The sequence below is a fragment of the Pelodiscus sinensis genome, chromosome 3 (assembly GCF_052426305.1).
Source record: "Pelodiscus sinensis isolate ZL-2025 chromosome 3, ASM5242630v1, whole genome shotgun sequence".
NCBI lineage: Eukaryota > Metazoa > Chordata > Testudines > Trionychidae > Pelodiscus > Pelodiscus sinensis.
The window spans coordinates 158,858,002-158,874,314 of record NC_143054.1 but is presented as its reverse complement, the minus strand read 5'-3'; the positions used below and the strand labels follow the sequence as shown (position 1 = coordinate 158,874,314).

The following is a 16,313-nucleotide window of genomic DNA, read 5'->3' as shown; positions in this document are numbered from 1 at the left end:
GTGTTTGTCTGTATAATTAACCATATTTAGAATCCATATTGACACACTCAGAGCTAAAACTGTCTATAATAGTAAGGGTGGTGCTTACTGATTAACTGTTCAGATCCCTAACATATGTCAAATAAAAATGCCCCACCAAAATCTAAGTCTGTGATTAAAATACTCTTTAAAAAAAATAGTATGTACAGAGCAATTTAAAAAATTACTCTTTTTGTCCAGTGATGACTTGGACATGCTCATTAGGGATGTTAAAACAAGTAATTGATTAAACAATAGCGCTCAACCAGTTTACAGCTTTAACATAGGTCTTACTGCAGGGATGAGCAATACATTTTTTGAGATGGGGGGGTAGAGATGTTTGCTATCCCGCTGTGCCTTTGCCTTTGAAAAGGCAGAGGCGTAGCAGGGAACCCACGCAAGGGGGGACCAAAGCAGTCCCTGCTGACATGGCGTCTGACTACTGTGCCTCTTCCTTTGAAATTTACAAGAGCTTCAGGTGGCTCTTGCACATTTCAAAGGAAAAGCTGCAGCAGTCGGGACAGCATGAGAGGACTGCTTCAGTTCCCGCTTGCGCCATTTCCCTGCTGTGCTTCTGCCTCCCCTGCCCTCCCGCGGAGACAGTGCTGGGGGGAACTGAACTCCCCCCATCACTGGCTCCTCTTCTGTTCCTCCCCCCGTTTGCTGCCTTTCTCTGATAGAGGCAGCAGGGGGGGAAGCGACTAATTGAGTCACTTTCTCGACTACCCGATAAACATAGTCGACAAGTGGCTTACATCCCTAGTGGGGGCATGTCAAGATTTTGGTAAGTGGTCAGGAGCAACACTTTTCTATGGAGGGTTTGCATGGTCTGGGACATAAGTTGGGTGCAGAAGGGAGCTTGGGGTTGGGGACTAGGGTGCAGGAGAGGGTATGAGATCTGAGAGTGAATTTGGGTGGAGGGGGTTGTGACCTGGGGTAGGGAATTGGAGGGCAGGGTCTGGGAGGAAGAATGGATGCAGGAGAGGATTCTGGGCTGGGAGAAGGTTGTAAGAGTGGATGCAGAATCTGGGAGTTTTGACCTGGTATGGGAGGGGAGGAGGGTGGAGAAGGTTTGGGTGGTGACCTAGGGCAGGAGATTGGAGTGCAGGGCCCTGCAGGGGATATGGATGCAGGAGAGGACTCTGGCCTGGAGGGGGATGCAGGGTCTGAGAGGGAGTTGGGATGCAGGATGGCTAGAAGGCACTAAGCTAAGCAGCTCCTGGCCAGCAGCACTCTCAGGCAGGCTTCCCTCAAAGTGGCTGGCTGTTCCTACCCCTACTGTGATTGTGCTCATGGGGTCCTGCGGAGGTTGGGGCTGCTCCAGCCTGGCATGGCTGAACATCACTGGAGTTAGCTGGCAATGGGCAGTTAACTAGTAAGCATACCGCTAAGCCGTATGCTTACTGGTCAACTGGTTAACATCTCTAATGCCCATCCCTCTCTCCTAACTGTGTCTCAGTTGCTTCTTGCCTCTTAAATTTGTTCAGTTGTTTACCACTTTCTAGGGCCTACATATTAGTTTCCCTTGAATGTAATGGCAGCTTGTGGAATTATGTTGAATTGTACTCTTTAAGGAAGTCATTAAATAGTCTAAAATAGTGAAAGATGAAGGAAAGATCATTTTTATTTATAAGCAAGTTATTTAAACTTGTTGTTCAATGCCAAAAAGTACAAGGAATTATGTGAATTCTTTTTGTTTAAATGTGAATGTGTGTGTTAGGGTTTCCTAGGCTCCCCGTAAGGTTTAGAGCAGTAGTCTCCAAAATTTTTAACCACAAGATCACTTTTTCAGTTTAAGTGCAAAATGTACAATCTACCTCAAATCCAAATGCCCATGCCCCCTTCCTTCCCACCCCTTCTTTGAGGCCCTGCTGCTGCTCCACAGCTTCTCCAAGGTCTTACCCTGCTCACTCCATCCTCCTTCCTCCCCCATCCTTATTCACTTGCACCAGGCTGGGGTAGTGGGTTGGGGTACAGGGTCTGGTCTTGGGCCAAGGGATTTGGAGTGTGGGAGGGGCTTCAGACTTAGCCCAGGGCTGTGGAATTGGGGTCCAGCTCTGGGAAGGAGTTAGGCTGCAGGGGGACTCATGTCTGTGGTAGGAGGGTGCAGGAGGAGGTTCAGGGCTTGGACTGGGGTTCAGGAATCAGACCCTGGCTGGGCACTGTTTAACTGAGATGGCTTCCAGGTGGTGGAACAGTGGAGTTAAGGCAGGCTTACTCCTGCACTGGCCCTGCACCGCTCCTGAAAGCAGCTGGCATGTTACAGCAATGGCTTCATGGTGCCATGTGCTGCCCCTCACCTACAGGCACTGAGCCCACAGCTTCTACTGACCTGGGATCCCTGTTATTGATCAATGGGAGCTGCAGGAGTGGTGTCTGCTGGCAAGGATAGCATCTGTTCTGCCTCTCTTGGGCTGCAGGGACATGTCAGCCACGTACAGGAGCATCAATTACCATAGAGATAATTACCCCAGCTCCGACAGGTTAGGCATTTTAGAACTCACTACTCAAAGAATTCAATTTGAGCATAAGAGAGAAATGAAAATTATGAAGTGCACAGACCAGTCAAAAACCAAAAATAACAAACTTTGCAAGCACTAAAAGGATTAACAACAACCACCCACGTATGTGTCTGGTCAGGAGAAGAGTGAAGGACAGTGTGTGTTTGTGAGAATGACAGACACACACACACTGTGTGAGCGTGACAGAGATTTGCATTGCCAAACTCCCTCCATCCCTTTCCCTTTGTGTGGATACAGGGGAGTGTGGGGAGGAGGGACGGCCTGACATCAGCACCCCCCTTCTTCTCTTTCCTACACTCTGCACAGCTGGTAGGAGGCTCCCAAGGGGGCAGCTCCAAGGCAGAGGGCAGGAGCAGCATGACAGTGGATGGGGGGGCAATTGAAGTGCCAGTGCCTAATAGCTTCCTGGCCCAATCAGTCAGGATCACCTGTCAGAGGCTCCAGGATCTACCAGTAAATCCCGCCCGATCTACTAGTTGGTGATCACTGATTTAGAGTCTTTTTAGAAAAAAATAAGTATGTTTAAATGATAGGAACATGCATGACGGCCAGTGAAAACTTCAGTTAGGGGCAAGATTGCTATCTGTTCTGGACTTTCTTTTCTGATCCTGAAATATGTTCACAGCAGGTAAAGTAAAGGGATCAGAGAGAATAACGTTTCCATGTCGATGTCCTGAACAAATCCTGAGAAGAGAATCTAAGGCTTTCTACTATTAATCCCTTCCTAATGTCACTTTTCCCATAATCTTTATCATTTTTTGTCTTGTCTAATAAGATTGGTATGACAGATAACTTTGCAGTATTTTGCTTTGCCAGGGGAAAAGTAAAACTTATGTTTGAACGTTTGTCTTGCCCCAGAGGAGTTATCTGAGTTTTTTGCTAAATACTGTATAGGAGATTTTCTTTTCCAGAAACTGAGCAACAAATACAGTGTTTGATTAGTTTTAAAACCTTTTGCTTATTTTTTGCCTCTCCTTTGTGTGTATGACCTATCTTCATAAGAAGAAGCTGGATTGAATTTGAGAAACAAAACCTGAAAGATTTAACTTTCTTAAGGAGTATTTTATACAATCTGAATTGCTGCCCAGCAAAGGTATAAAAGACTATACAAATGGGAAATGAGAGGCTATTAGAATCAAAGTTTACTTCTTTTTAAAAATGTTTTAACTGTTCATTATGTATATTTGAATGCATGTTAAAAGGATTTGTTTGGTTGGTTTGCTGTATGTTAGGGATGTCAACATGTAGACCCCTACACAATTAACTGATAAGCCTGCGTTTTTTGGTTGATCCTGTCAATTACATGCATTCTCCCTCCCACTCACTTGCTGCTTCTGTATCAGAGGCATGGGAGAGGGAGAGGCAGAAGCAGGAGCTAGTGCCTGTGAGAAGTCAGCTTTTAAACCAGCTACCCATGAGCACCGGATCCCATGGAACCACCTGTCCCCCTCCATCCCATGCTGCTGCCTTTGTTAGAGGCTCCCCACAAGCATCGGCTCCACCTGTGCACCCTCTTGCCCCATGCTTTTGCTAATATCAGAGGCAGTGGGGTGGGGTGGGGTGGGGAAGGCTGCCACGGAGCTGCCTCTGTCTGTGGCAGGCGTGGGTTTGCCTTGGACAGAGGTTGCTCTGTGGATGCTGGCGCAGCCTCTGTCTGTAGGGAGCTTCCCCCTCTCCCCCCCCCCCGCATCAACTGGGGTTGCTGCCACCATGCACTGCTGCCTATGATAGAGAGGCAGTAGCATAGGATGGCAGGGGCCTCCTCAGGAATGCACTGGCTGCTGTCCCTGCCTCTGGGAACTATCAAATAGTCGTGTAACCACTAAAATTTGATGCACTTATATGACTTTTCAATTACATGTTATGTAACATCCCTACTATATGTTAGAGACTCTGGTGGTACCCCAGAGTCTCAGTAACAAGCATAATCTTTTGAATTAATTTAGAATTTAGGATAAGGGATCTGATTGATGATGTTAAATGCTCTGGTTACCAAAGGGAGGCCCTTGACACTGTATCCGATCACCGGTGATTCCCCCCCCCCCCCCAAAAAAAAACACGCTTGGAGTCCAGATTAGAGTTCACTAATATATTGTAGCATTTAATTTGACAAGTGCATGAACAAGAACAAAAAAACCAACAACCAATAAATCCAACCCCCACCCCAAAACAGAAGGAAGACAGAAAGACCCCAATACAGGTAAGGTATTTGTACGTTACAACAGTCTCTGTGTTGCCAATGGTGGTACTGCTGCTTGCGACCTTCAACCTTTGAGCTCAGGTTAGCCCTTAGGGAGGAACCGCAAGTGATCCCTCGCAGTTCTGGGATGATTCTTGTTGGGCCTTCACCACAATGGAGTGTTTCAGAGATGGTGACGATGTGATGGTCCGAGGCAGGTAGAGATCAAACACCTCTGCTTGGTGTATCCCAGATCACCAGTGCTGAGCCTTCACCACAGCATGGTGTGGGAACCCACCGCAGTTGTGAATGATCCCTCTGCCTTTTCCCTCTGTGGTGCTGTGCTGCCTTCACAGACACAGTCCGGAACACTGACCACCCACACCTGGGTGCAGGGCTTTTTTTCCTTTTAGAACCTTTGGCAGGTAAACTGTAAACTTGTGTAGGGTGGTGTGCACAATTCTGGGCTGGATGCAAAGGATCTTGTGTGCCTAGTGCAATTTTGGTACTGAGTGCGGACACTCAAGGTGGGAAAAGTTTAACTGACTTTCCAGAAACACCATTTTGTTTTCCAAAACTCCATTTTGTTTTTACTTACTGATGGCATCAACCGCTCCTTTAAGTGTGCACGTTACCTACATCCTATTTACAACAATTACATTACATTATAAACAAATCAACATTATAATACCACTCTAACACTGGCAACATAATCTTGAAAACATAGTAACAATCAGTATATTGTTTAAATTAACCTAAAATCTTAATCTGTTTCTCACAACAGAGCAGCACATTGGTGAATTGCTGGTCCTTTTGCTTTCCTGGTATAAATATAGATGATTTGTATGATCATAGAACTGAGTGAAAATTTTTTCAGACATCCGTTAGAGGGCCTTGGATATGTTTGAATAGTTTTGCTCCCAAATGTTGGGGGTTTGATTTTACAAATTGAAGCAAAACCAAAAAATCTAAAAAGGGACGACCTCTCACTCTAAAAGTTCCACCATCAGTCTTTTATACTTAGTACATTCCAACTTGAGCACCTCTTATTGTAATTGCAGAAGCATAGCACAGGGAGGAGTGGCTGTGCCTTCCCAAGTAGGCAGGGCCCCAAGCCATTGGGGATAAAATTTCCAAATACAGGTTGTACCTCCCTTAACCGGGACTCCCTGCTCTGGCAAGAAATGTTCCTGGACCACAGAGCACAGGAAGAGGGAGCTCTGGGAGCTCTGGCAGTGGGGCAGGAGCACCGAAAGGGGCACTGAGAACTCAGCCTGGAGCCCAGAGTGAGTGTGTGTGGGAGAGGGGGGGACAGATGGAATGGTGAGGAGTTCTGGCTGCAGCGGAGCTCTCTGGCTGCAGCAGCCGGGGAGCTCTATCCTAGTAGTGGCTGTGGACCTCCAGTCCCAGCCAAGTAGCTCTGACCCCAGTGGCAGCCAGGAAGCTCTGGCCCAGGCTGCAGAGCTCCGTCCCTGTCTCCCTCTGCCCCAGCTGCAGATCTCTGGCCCCACCCGGGCAGCTGCGGAGCTCTGGCCGTAGCACTCTGGCCCTGGCAGCAGTGGGGCTGGTGGGAGTCCCTGGGGACTGAGGCAGAACGAAGGCAGGCTGGAGCCCTACCCAATGGCTGCATGGCTACGAGGGGAGGGACCTTCTGTGGTCAGGAAAATCCCCTCATTTGGAACCAGTAAGGTCCCGAGGGTGCTGGACCAGCAAGGTCCAACCTGTAGTTCCCAAATGACTTAGATGTTTAATTCTTATAGAAAGTTAGTAGGGTGTAGGCTTCTAAGTTACTGTAGCCATGTCATCATTATCAAAGAGAGGTAGTTTGCAAATTGAGTTATAGTAGGTTCCCAACTTAATTTGCTAAATAGTGTGAAAGCTATAGATTACCTTGATTTCACTAGGATTTTATCTCAGTTTTATCACTTGAGTTTGACAGACTTTTTTCCTAGTGAAGATTCAGTCTTTGGTACTTTTGAAAATTTTAACCTTGCAGCTTTATATGGAAAAACAATGTCATATCCAGAAACCATTGTACATCCTGAAACATTGGTATTGTGTGCTCTTCGTCAGTAAAACTACTTTTGAAATGGGCTGCCACATTCTATAGTACTCTGTTTCCATGCTGATTTAAAGTGTGTTGCATTGTGCAAAGCACACTGCAGTAATCTAATCTAGGGGTAAAAAATGCTGAAAAAACAAGGTGTATGTCTAAATGAAGTACTTTACATCTCCTGGTCAAATATAGATGAGTCTTTCTCACCACAGCTAATAATAAGCAGCAGCTGGGAATTCAATCAGACCTCACAAAACAAACTTTAATAAAAAGTAGCCAAATACCATATGTTGAAGGGAAGATAATTGTTTCCATATCTTATTTTATTGTTGCTTCTCCCAAATTGCCTTAGTTTTATTTTAGACTAAGGCCAAGTCTACGCTGTAAACTTACATGCATGTAACTGTCACTGAGGGATATGAAAAATACATGCTGCTGAGTAATGTAGTTATTCCAACTTAACTTTGGTATAAACGGTGCTATGTTGACGTAAAGGCTTCTTCTGTCAAAATGTTGTTCCATCTCTATGAGAAGTGATACCTCGGTTGACAGGAGAAGCCCTCCTGTTGGTGGAGTAGTGTTTTCGCTAAAGTGCAACAGCTAGCCTCATCCATTCCCCTAACCACTACATTGTCCGGGAGAAGCCATCCAACAGAATTGGTTGGACCAGTGATAGTGAAATAGAGCTGGGGGGCATCTGCATACTGAAAATACTGTATTTCAGTCTTCCTCCAGAACCTCCATACACACCAAACAATAAGAGATAGAAGTTAGGGTTTTGTACACTATCTGCAACAAGATCTCAGAAGACAGCCTGTTTATTCCTACTGGGATTGTTAGAAGAGTCAGCAACATTTCTGTGGTATAGGCAGCTGCCATGAACACCTTTATCTTTACTGCTGCTAGAAGGACAATGTAGTTAGTGCAATCTCCAGGCTGTACTCAGATCTGCATCCAAATTTAAAGCATCCAGATATTTGAGCCTGTCTTGTCAGAGTTGCTTCAGGGGATGGGTGGGGGAAGGGTTGTTTGCATATAACTCTGTACACTAGGGCTGAGCAAAATACGGCCCAGGAGCCAGATCTGGCTTGCCAAGCCACTGGATCCAGCCTGCGGACCTCCCTCAAGCATGCAGCTGCTGCGATTTAAAGTGCAGTCCTGATGTATCTCTGCTTTGTAGGGAGGAGGGAAGCTTTGTGTGATCTTCCTGCCCCCAGCCCAATCTTCTGCTCCTATTGGCCAGAAACAACTGGCCAATAAGAACTGACCTCAGCCAGTCTCATGTAGGTACCAATTACATAGGGAAGGGTAGCAGAGACATCCTGGAGGCCAAATTTAGTCTGCTAGGAAAGAGACTGCCACCATAGAGGTCCTGGATTTCATTCTCAGAAATGCTTCCAGTTCCATGTGTAGGACCAGGTAGGCAGGCAGAGCTTCAGAGTCTCAATGTGAGGATGAGATGATGGTGAAGGAAGGAAGGGTTTAGATTTCTAAGGAACTGGGGAAACTTTTGGGATGGGGGAGCCTATACAGCAAGGATGGGCTCCATCTAAACCAAAGTGGATGCAGACTGCTGGCATTTAACATTAAAAAGGGCTTTTTAAACTAAGAGATGGGGGAAAGCCGATTGGTGCAGAGGAGCACACGGATTGGACAGAGACGTCTCTTAGAGGAGAGTCTATTAATAGAGATTCTCTAGGTTTTAGTCAGGAGGAGAGGATGATATAATAGGCATCACAGAAACCTGGTGGAGGGAGAATAATCAATGGGACACAATAATTCTGGGGTACAAAATATATCGGAACGACAGAACAGGTCGTGCAGGTGGGGGAATGGCACTATATGTGAAAGAAAATTTAGAATCAAATGAAGTAAAAATCTTAAATGAATCAAGATGTTCCAGAGAATCTCTATGGATAGTAATTCCCTGCTCTAATAAGAATATAACAGTAGGGATCTGTTATCGACCACGTGACCAGAACAGTGATAATGACTATGAAATGCTAAGGGAGATTAGAGAGGCTATCAGAATAAAGAAGTCATTAATAGTGGGGGATTTCAATTATCCCCATATCGACTGGGTACATGTCACCTCAGGATGAATTGCAGAGGCAAAATTTCTTGATACCTTAAACGACTGCTTCTTGGAGCAGTTGTACAGGAACCCACAAGGGGAGAGGCAATTCTCGATTTAGTCCTGAGTAGAGCGCAGGATCTGGTCCAAGAGGTAACTATAACAGTACTGCTTGGAAATAGTGACCACAATATAATAACATTTAACATTCCTGTTGTGGGAAGAACACCTCAGCACCCCAATACTGTGGCATTTAATTTCAGAAAGGGGAACTATACAAAAATGAGGAGGAAATTTAACAGAAATTAAAAGGTACAGTGACTAAAGTAAAATCTCTGCAAGCTGCATGGACACTTTTCAAAGACACCATAATAGAGGCCCAATTTAAATGTATACCCCAAAGTAAAAAACACAGGAGAAGAACTAAAAAAGAGCCACCGTGGCTTAACAACCATGTAAAAGAAGCAGTAAGAGATAAAAAGGCATCTTTTAAAAAGTGGAAGTCAAATCCTAGTAACGTAAATAGACAGGAGCATAAACACTGCCAAATTAAGTGTAAAAATGTAATAAGAAAAGCTGAAAAGGAGTTTGAAGAACAGCTAGCCAAAAACTGAAAAGGTAATAACAAGATGTTTTTTAAGTACATCAGACGCAGGAAGCCTGCTAAACAACCAGCGTGGCCCCTGGATGATCAGGATACAAAAGAAGCACTTAAAGACAATAAAGTTATTGTGGAGAAACTAAATGAATTCTTTGCTTCAGTCTTCACGGCTAAGGATGTTAGGGAGATTCCCAAACCTGACCCGTCCTTTGTAGGTGAAAAATCTGAGGACTTGTCACAGATTGAAGTGTCATTAGAGGAGGTTTTGGGAATTAATTGATAAACATAACAGTGACAAGTCACCAGGACCAGATGGCATTCACCCAAGAGTTCTGAAAGAACTCAAATGGGAAATTGTAGAACTATTAATTGTGGTTTGTAACCTATCCTTTAAATCAGCTTCTGTACCCAATGACTGGAAGATAGCTAATGTAACTCGAGTATTTAAAAAGGGCTCTAGAGGTGATCCCGGCAATTACTAACGTCAGTACTGGGCAAGTTAGTTGAAACAATAGTAAAGAATACAATTGTCAGACATATAGAAGAACATAATTGTTGGGCAAAAGTCAACATGGTTTCTGTAAAGGGAAATCATGTCTTACTAATCTGTTAGGGTATGTCTACCCTACAAAGTTAGTTCGAACTAACGGACGTTAGTTCGAACTAACTTTCATAGGCACTACACTAGCGCTCCGTTAGTTTGAATTAAATTCGAACTAACGGAGCGCTTAGTTCGAACTAGGTAATCCTCATTCCACGAGGACTAAGTCTAGTTTGAACTTACTAGTTCGAATTAAGGGCTGTGTATACCCTTAATTCGAACTAGTGGGAGGCTTGCCCTGGTGGCCACTCTGGCCAACACCAGGCAAACTCTACTGCCCCCCTCCCGGCCCCGGAGCCCTTAAAGGGCCACGGGCTGGCTACACAGTTTGTGCCAGTTGCAAGGCTGCCAGCACCCGTGCCAGCACACCCAGCAGCTGACATCCATGAGCCAGCCACCCGATGCCACCCAGCCCTCCCCCTCTTCCCGGGACCAGCCTGGCGGCTCCCAGGACCCTGCCCGGAGCCACAAGAGGCGGGCGCCCGCGTGGTCTAGTGCGGAGATCGTGGACCTCATCGAGGTTTGGGGGGAAGCCTTCAATGTCCACGATCTCCGCACTAGCCACAGGAACGCGGCAGTCTACGGCTGCATGGCTGCCAGCCTGGCCGCCAGGGGCCACCAGCGCAGCTGGGAGCAGGTGCACTGCAAAATAAAGGACCTGCGGCAGTCCTACTCCCGGGCCTGCCTGCCAGGGGCCGACCCGGAGGCGTGCCCCCACTTCCAGGCTCTGGACCGCCTCCTCGGGACTCATGCCGTCCCTGCCCCCCGGGACGTGATAGACCCCGGGGCAGAGGGACCGCTCCAAGAGATGGAGGAGGAGGAGGGCTCCGAGAGCCAGGAGCCTGCCGGCAGCCTACCGAGGACCCCCGAGGCACCCCACAGAGCCGCTCGCCTGTGTCGTCCGAGGCCGGGGAGGCATCCACCTGTGAGTACCATCATGCTCCCATTATGTGTACGGGAGGCTGGGGCGAGAGGGAGCCCCGGGACCGTGCGCCTGGGCCTTGCCCATCACGGAGCAGCAGCTGGGGATCCTGCAGGGGCCCTGGCCTTGCAGAGGGGAGCTGGGTTTCACACACCTGGGCCCCTGGGGTAATTGACCGCTGTTCTTGTTTCACCACAGCCGCAGCACCTGGGACTACAGGGCGCACCACCCCGCCTGCAGCAGCCGCCCGCGCCCGGGCAAGCAGGAGAGCCAGGAACCAGGAGGAGTACCAGAGGCGGCACCTCCGGTTCCTGGAGCAACAGCTCCGTCTCCAGGACCACTGGGTCCAGGAGGACCTGAGGCTGCGCGGACGAGCTTGGAGGCACTGGAGGAGCAGGGCCGTGCCCTGCAAGGCCATCTCCAGAGCCTGCTCAACCGCTTCCCAATTCCTCCTGCTCCTCCCCCCCCCCGCTCCTCCTCCTGCTCCCCCTCCTGCTCCTGCTTCCTCCACAACCATTCCCCACCAACGCCCCCGGACCCGCAGTGTTGCGAGACAGGAGAGGCAGCCGGACCCCCACCCCTGAGCTTTCCTTTCCCTTCCTCCCTCCCTCCCCCCACCCCAGTTATGTAAAATAAAAAGACGTTTTTGTTTGAAAAACAGGTGTCTTTATTTGACAGTAGGTAGGGAGGGGAAAGCGGAAGGGGGTAGGGTGGAAGGAAGGCCCCAGTGGGGCATGCAGGGAGAGGTCAGTCCTCCTCCTCCACCTGGAAGCTCTCCCGCAGGGCTTCCCAGATCCGGACGGCCCCCCGCTGGGCTTCCCGGACGGCTGCGGCGCGAGGCTGACCGTAGTGGGCAGCCATGCGGTCAGCCTCAGCCATCCAGGCTGGCAGGAAAGCCTCTCCCTTTCGCTCACATAAATTGTGGAGCACACAACATGCTGCCACCACGGGAGGGATGTTGTGCTCGGCCAGGTCCAGACGGGTGAGGAGGCGTCGAAAGCGGGCTTTCAGTCACCCGAAGGCCCCCTCCACCACGATGCGGGCCCTGGTCAGCCTGGCATTGAAGGCCTGGCGGGAGGGATTGAGGTGCCCCGTGTAGGGCTTCATCAGCCACGGCTGCAGTGGGTAGGCGGCATCCCCCACCAGGCACACGGGCATGTCCACGTCCCCGACCCTGATGTGGCGGTCGGGGAAGAAGGTCCCGTCCTGCAGCCGCTGGCACACGGAGGAGTTGCGGTACACCCGGGCGTCGTGTGCTTTGCCGGACCAGCCCACATTAATGTCCGTGAACTGTCCCCGGTGGTCACACACGGCCTGCAGGAGGATGGAGAAGTACCCCTTGCGGTTGACGTACCGGGACGCCTGGTGTTCCGGGGCACAGATGGGGATGTGCGTCCCGTCGATGGCCCCCCTCAGTTGGGGAAGCCGAGGGTGCCGAATCCCCGGATGACGGCGTCCAGGTCGGAAAAGCGGACCACCCTGCGGAGCAGCACCCGGTTGATGGCCTTGACCACATGCGGGGAGAGAGACAGCAAAGCGCCAATCAGTGGGGCACCCGGGTGGCTGGGAGCATTCGTGCCCTGGCAGTGCCCCGTGCCCCACTCCCGGAAGCAACCCCCCTGGCGGCGTGTAGTACGGCCGGGACAGACCGACCCCTTCCGGTGCGGGGTGCTTTCTCCTCCTCTCTCCCCCCCCTTTGTCCCTGGGGCGGCCCATCCCCTCCTTGCAGCCCCCCTCTCCTCCCGGCGCAGTGGCCGACGAGTGCCATACCTGCATGAGCACCACTCCGACGGTGGATCTCCCCACGCCGAACTGGTTCCCAACGGATCGGTAGCTGTCCGGCGTGGAGAGCTTCTAGAGGGCGATGGCCACCCGCTTCTGGAGGGGGATGGCGGGCCTCATGCGAGTGTCCCTTCTGCACAGAGCAGGGGCGAGCCACTCGCAGAGCTCCAGGAAGGTGTCCCTCCTCATCCTGAAGTTCTGGGTCCACTGTCGGTCTTCCCAGCGCTCCAGGACGATGCGGTCCCACCAGTCGCTGCTGGTGTCCAGACGCCAGACGCGGCGGGGCACGCCGGGGCGCTGCCGTGGCTCCTCCACGGCCCCCAGGGCGGCCAGGCGGAGAGGCAGGGGGTTGACGTGCACCAGGTGTTGCCAGGCAGCCTCGAGCCATTGCTGGCAGGCTTGCAGCAGCAAGTCCAGAAAGTGCACCAGAAGGTGCAGGGCGAGCTCTGGCTCCATGTTGCCACCTGCGGCGGCGTCCCTGAAGGGAAGCACCGACACACACGGGCGCAGAGATCAATGCTTTGCTGTCCCTCGGCGAGGTTGGCAAGCAAGCAGGAAAAGCTGAGAACCAGCTGTCCGGGGGGGAGGGGGGTCCCTTTAAGCACGAGCCTCAGACAGCAGCCACACAAAGCAACTACTGACCTGATGCCCTGCCAGAACCGGTTTCAGCCGCCCTTATATGCCCCCCTGCGTCCAATCAGTGTGGACGCGCTAGTTCGAATTGGCAAAACGCTAATTCGAACTAGTTTTTAGTTCTAGATGTGTTAGTTCGAATTAGCTTAGTTCAAATTAACTAATTCGAACTAAGTTAGTTCGAATTAGCTCTGTACTGTAGAAGTACCCTCAGTTATTTGAAGGGGTCAACAAACATGTGGACAAGGGGGATCCAGTAGATTTAGTGTATTTAGATTTCCAGAAAGCCTTTGACAAGGTCCCTCATCAACATCTCTTAAGCAAAGTAAACTGTCATGGAATCAGAGGGAAGGTCCACTCATGGATTGATAACTGGTTAAAAGACAGGAAACAAAGGGTAGGAATAAATGGTGAATTTTCAGAATGGAGGGAGGTAACTAGTGGTGTCCTGCAAGGGTCCATACTGGGACTAATCCTATTCAACCTATTTATAAATGATCTGAAGAAAGGGGTAAACAGTGAGGTGGGAAAGATTGCAGACGATAGTTAAGACCAAAGCAGACTGTGAAGAACTCAGAAAATGAAGTGATTGGGCAACAAAATGGCAGATGAAATTTAGTGTGGATAAATGTAAAGTAATGCCCATTGGAAAAAATAACCCCAACTATACATTAGCTACAACTAATCAGGAAAGAGATCTTGGCGTCATTGTGGATAGTTCTTTGAAGAGGTCCATGCAGTGTGCAGCGGCAGTCAAAAAAGCAAACACGATGTTAGGAATAATTAAAAAAGGAATAGATAATAAGACGGAGAATATCTTATTGCCCTTATATAAATCCATGGTACGCCCACATCTTGAATACTGCGTACAGATGTAGTTTCTTCATCTCAAAAAAGATATACTGGTATTAGAAAAAGTTCAGAGAAGGGCAATTAAAATGATTGGGGTTTGGAACGGGTTCCATCTGAAGAGAGATTAAAGAGACACCGTGGAAAAGAGGAGGCTAAGGGGGGGGATATGATAAGAATTATATGAAATCATAAGTGGTGTGGAGAAAGTGAATAAGGAAAAGTTATTTACTTGTTCCCATAATATAAAAACTAGGGGCCACCAAATGAAATTAATGGGCAGCAGGTTTAAAACAAATAAAAGGAAGTTCTTCTTCACACGGCACATAGTCAACCTGTGGAACTCCTTGGAGGTTGTGAAGGCTAGGACTGTAACAGGGTTTAAAAGACAACTAGATAAATTCCTGGAGATTAAGTCCATTAATGGCTATTAGCCAGTATGGCTAAGGAATGGTGTCCTTAGCTTCTGTTTGTCAGAGGGCGGTGATGGATAGCAGGAAAGAGATCGCTTGATCATTACCTGTTCAGTTCACTCCCTCTGGGACACCTGGCATTGGCCACTGTCAGCAGACAGGGCACTGGGCTGGATGGACCTTTGGTCTGACCCAGTATGGCAGTTCTTATGTTTTTGTTCCTGTTGGCTGGAAAAAGTCAAGCCAATCAGAGGTGTGAGAGATTGACCTGGCAGATGGGGCTAGTGAAAGCCTCTTCCCCAATCCATAGAGGGAGTAGCCTGTATCTTCAGGTGGTCTGGAGCTGCAGCAGAAAGGGCACTCAGCTTGCCTTGGGAGTGCTGTGAGCCCGGATATGCTTAATTAAGTGTCTCCCAGACAAAGCCTGCTTCTGGCACCCCTACCCCTCACTCGTCCCAATTCCCTCCCTCACTGCAAGTCATCTGACCCCATTTCTTGGGCCCCGTTTCATGACCCTCCCCTTCCCCCCCAGATTCCGCACCCCTGGATCCCCAGCCAGCTGCCAGATCTGCAGTTGGTCTGTTTTCGAACCATGCCTATGGACTATCTGTACACGCTTGTGCTCCACACACTGCATTTCCTCACCCTTGTGTCCTGCCCTGACACCAAATGGCAGGACTATTTAAGACCTGTTGAGGGTGGGGAACCCCAGCGGGCCAGCTTGTATTCCACCTTGATCCCACGGCCCATCGGGGGCATCAGTTGGCGGCTCCTTCATGGAGCCGTGAGCATGGGCATGTACCTGGCGCGGTTCACTACTATCCCAGACAACCTGTCCTTTCTGCGGCGAGGGAAACCCTGGCACGTAGAGATACCTAGAATGCACCAGGTTGAAGCCCCTATTCCAGCTCCTCCAGAACCTCTTATTGAGGTTCTGGCTGCACTTTTCCCCACAGCTTTTTATTTATGCACACCCCATCCGTGGCCCCACAAAGTCTCGAGGCCTCCTCGTCAACTTCCTCCTGGCCCTGGCAAAAGCTGCTATCTATAACACCAGGAGGATGCTGGATGAGGGGGTTCTCTGCGACAGTGGGGCCTATTTCCGTTCCTGCCTAATTTCACATATCTGGGCAGAGTTCCTCTGGGCTGCGTCCACTGGCTCCATCAATAGCTTTGAGGAGCAGTGGGTGTTGTCCAAGGTCCTCTGCTCAGTGTCCCCATCTGGCTCCATTGTTTTGAACCTCTGTCCTGCACCCCGTGACTGTGTTTTTCATTATTTGTCCCCTGGAATCAGTTGATCCCTAGGTCCAGTCATCCCTCCTGCAAGGCTGGGGGAGGGGCTTTTAGAAGTGGGCAGGCTGATGCCTGCCCACCCCTAGGGTTTCAAATAGGCCCAACTCTCTCCCTCACATCACCATCCAAACCCTCTGCAATCCCTCTGCCCCAGGTCACAACTCCCTCCCAGATTCTGTACTCCCTCCTACAGGCCAGAATCCTCTCCTGCACCCAGACCTTGCACCCCATTTCCCTGCCCCAAGTCTCAGCCTACTCCTTCACCCAAACACCTTCTCAGACCCCACACCGTTTCCTACACTGCAGTCCCTTACCCCAGTGCCCTTCTGTACCCAGCCTAGACCTCACATCCTAGACCTGCAGCCCTTGA

General features: G+C 49.6%; 2 protein-coding genes across 2 annotated transcripts in view; both read left to right on the top strand.

Moving 5' to 3' along the window:
- The window catches only part of LBR (lamin B receptor), a 67,766-nt gene that overhangs the window by 17,010 nt on the left and 34,443 nt on the right, over positions 1 to 16,313 (top strand). The gene's annotated exons all lie outside the window — the stretch shown is intronic.
- Positions 3 to 16,034, top strand: LOC142828031 (uncharacterized). The gene is made up of 2 exons (XM_075925281.2): positions 3 to 10,976; positions 11,172 to 16,034. Exon 2 carries the CDS (start codon positions 12,420 to 12,422, stop codon positions 13,506 to 13,508), a length of 1,089 nt encoding a protein of 362 aa, XP_075781396.2. The 5' UTR covers positions 3 to 10,976; positions 11,172 to 12,419; the 3' UTR covers positions 13,509 to 16,034.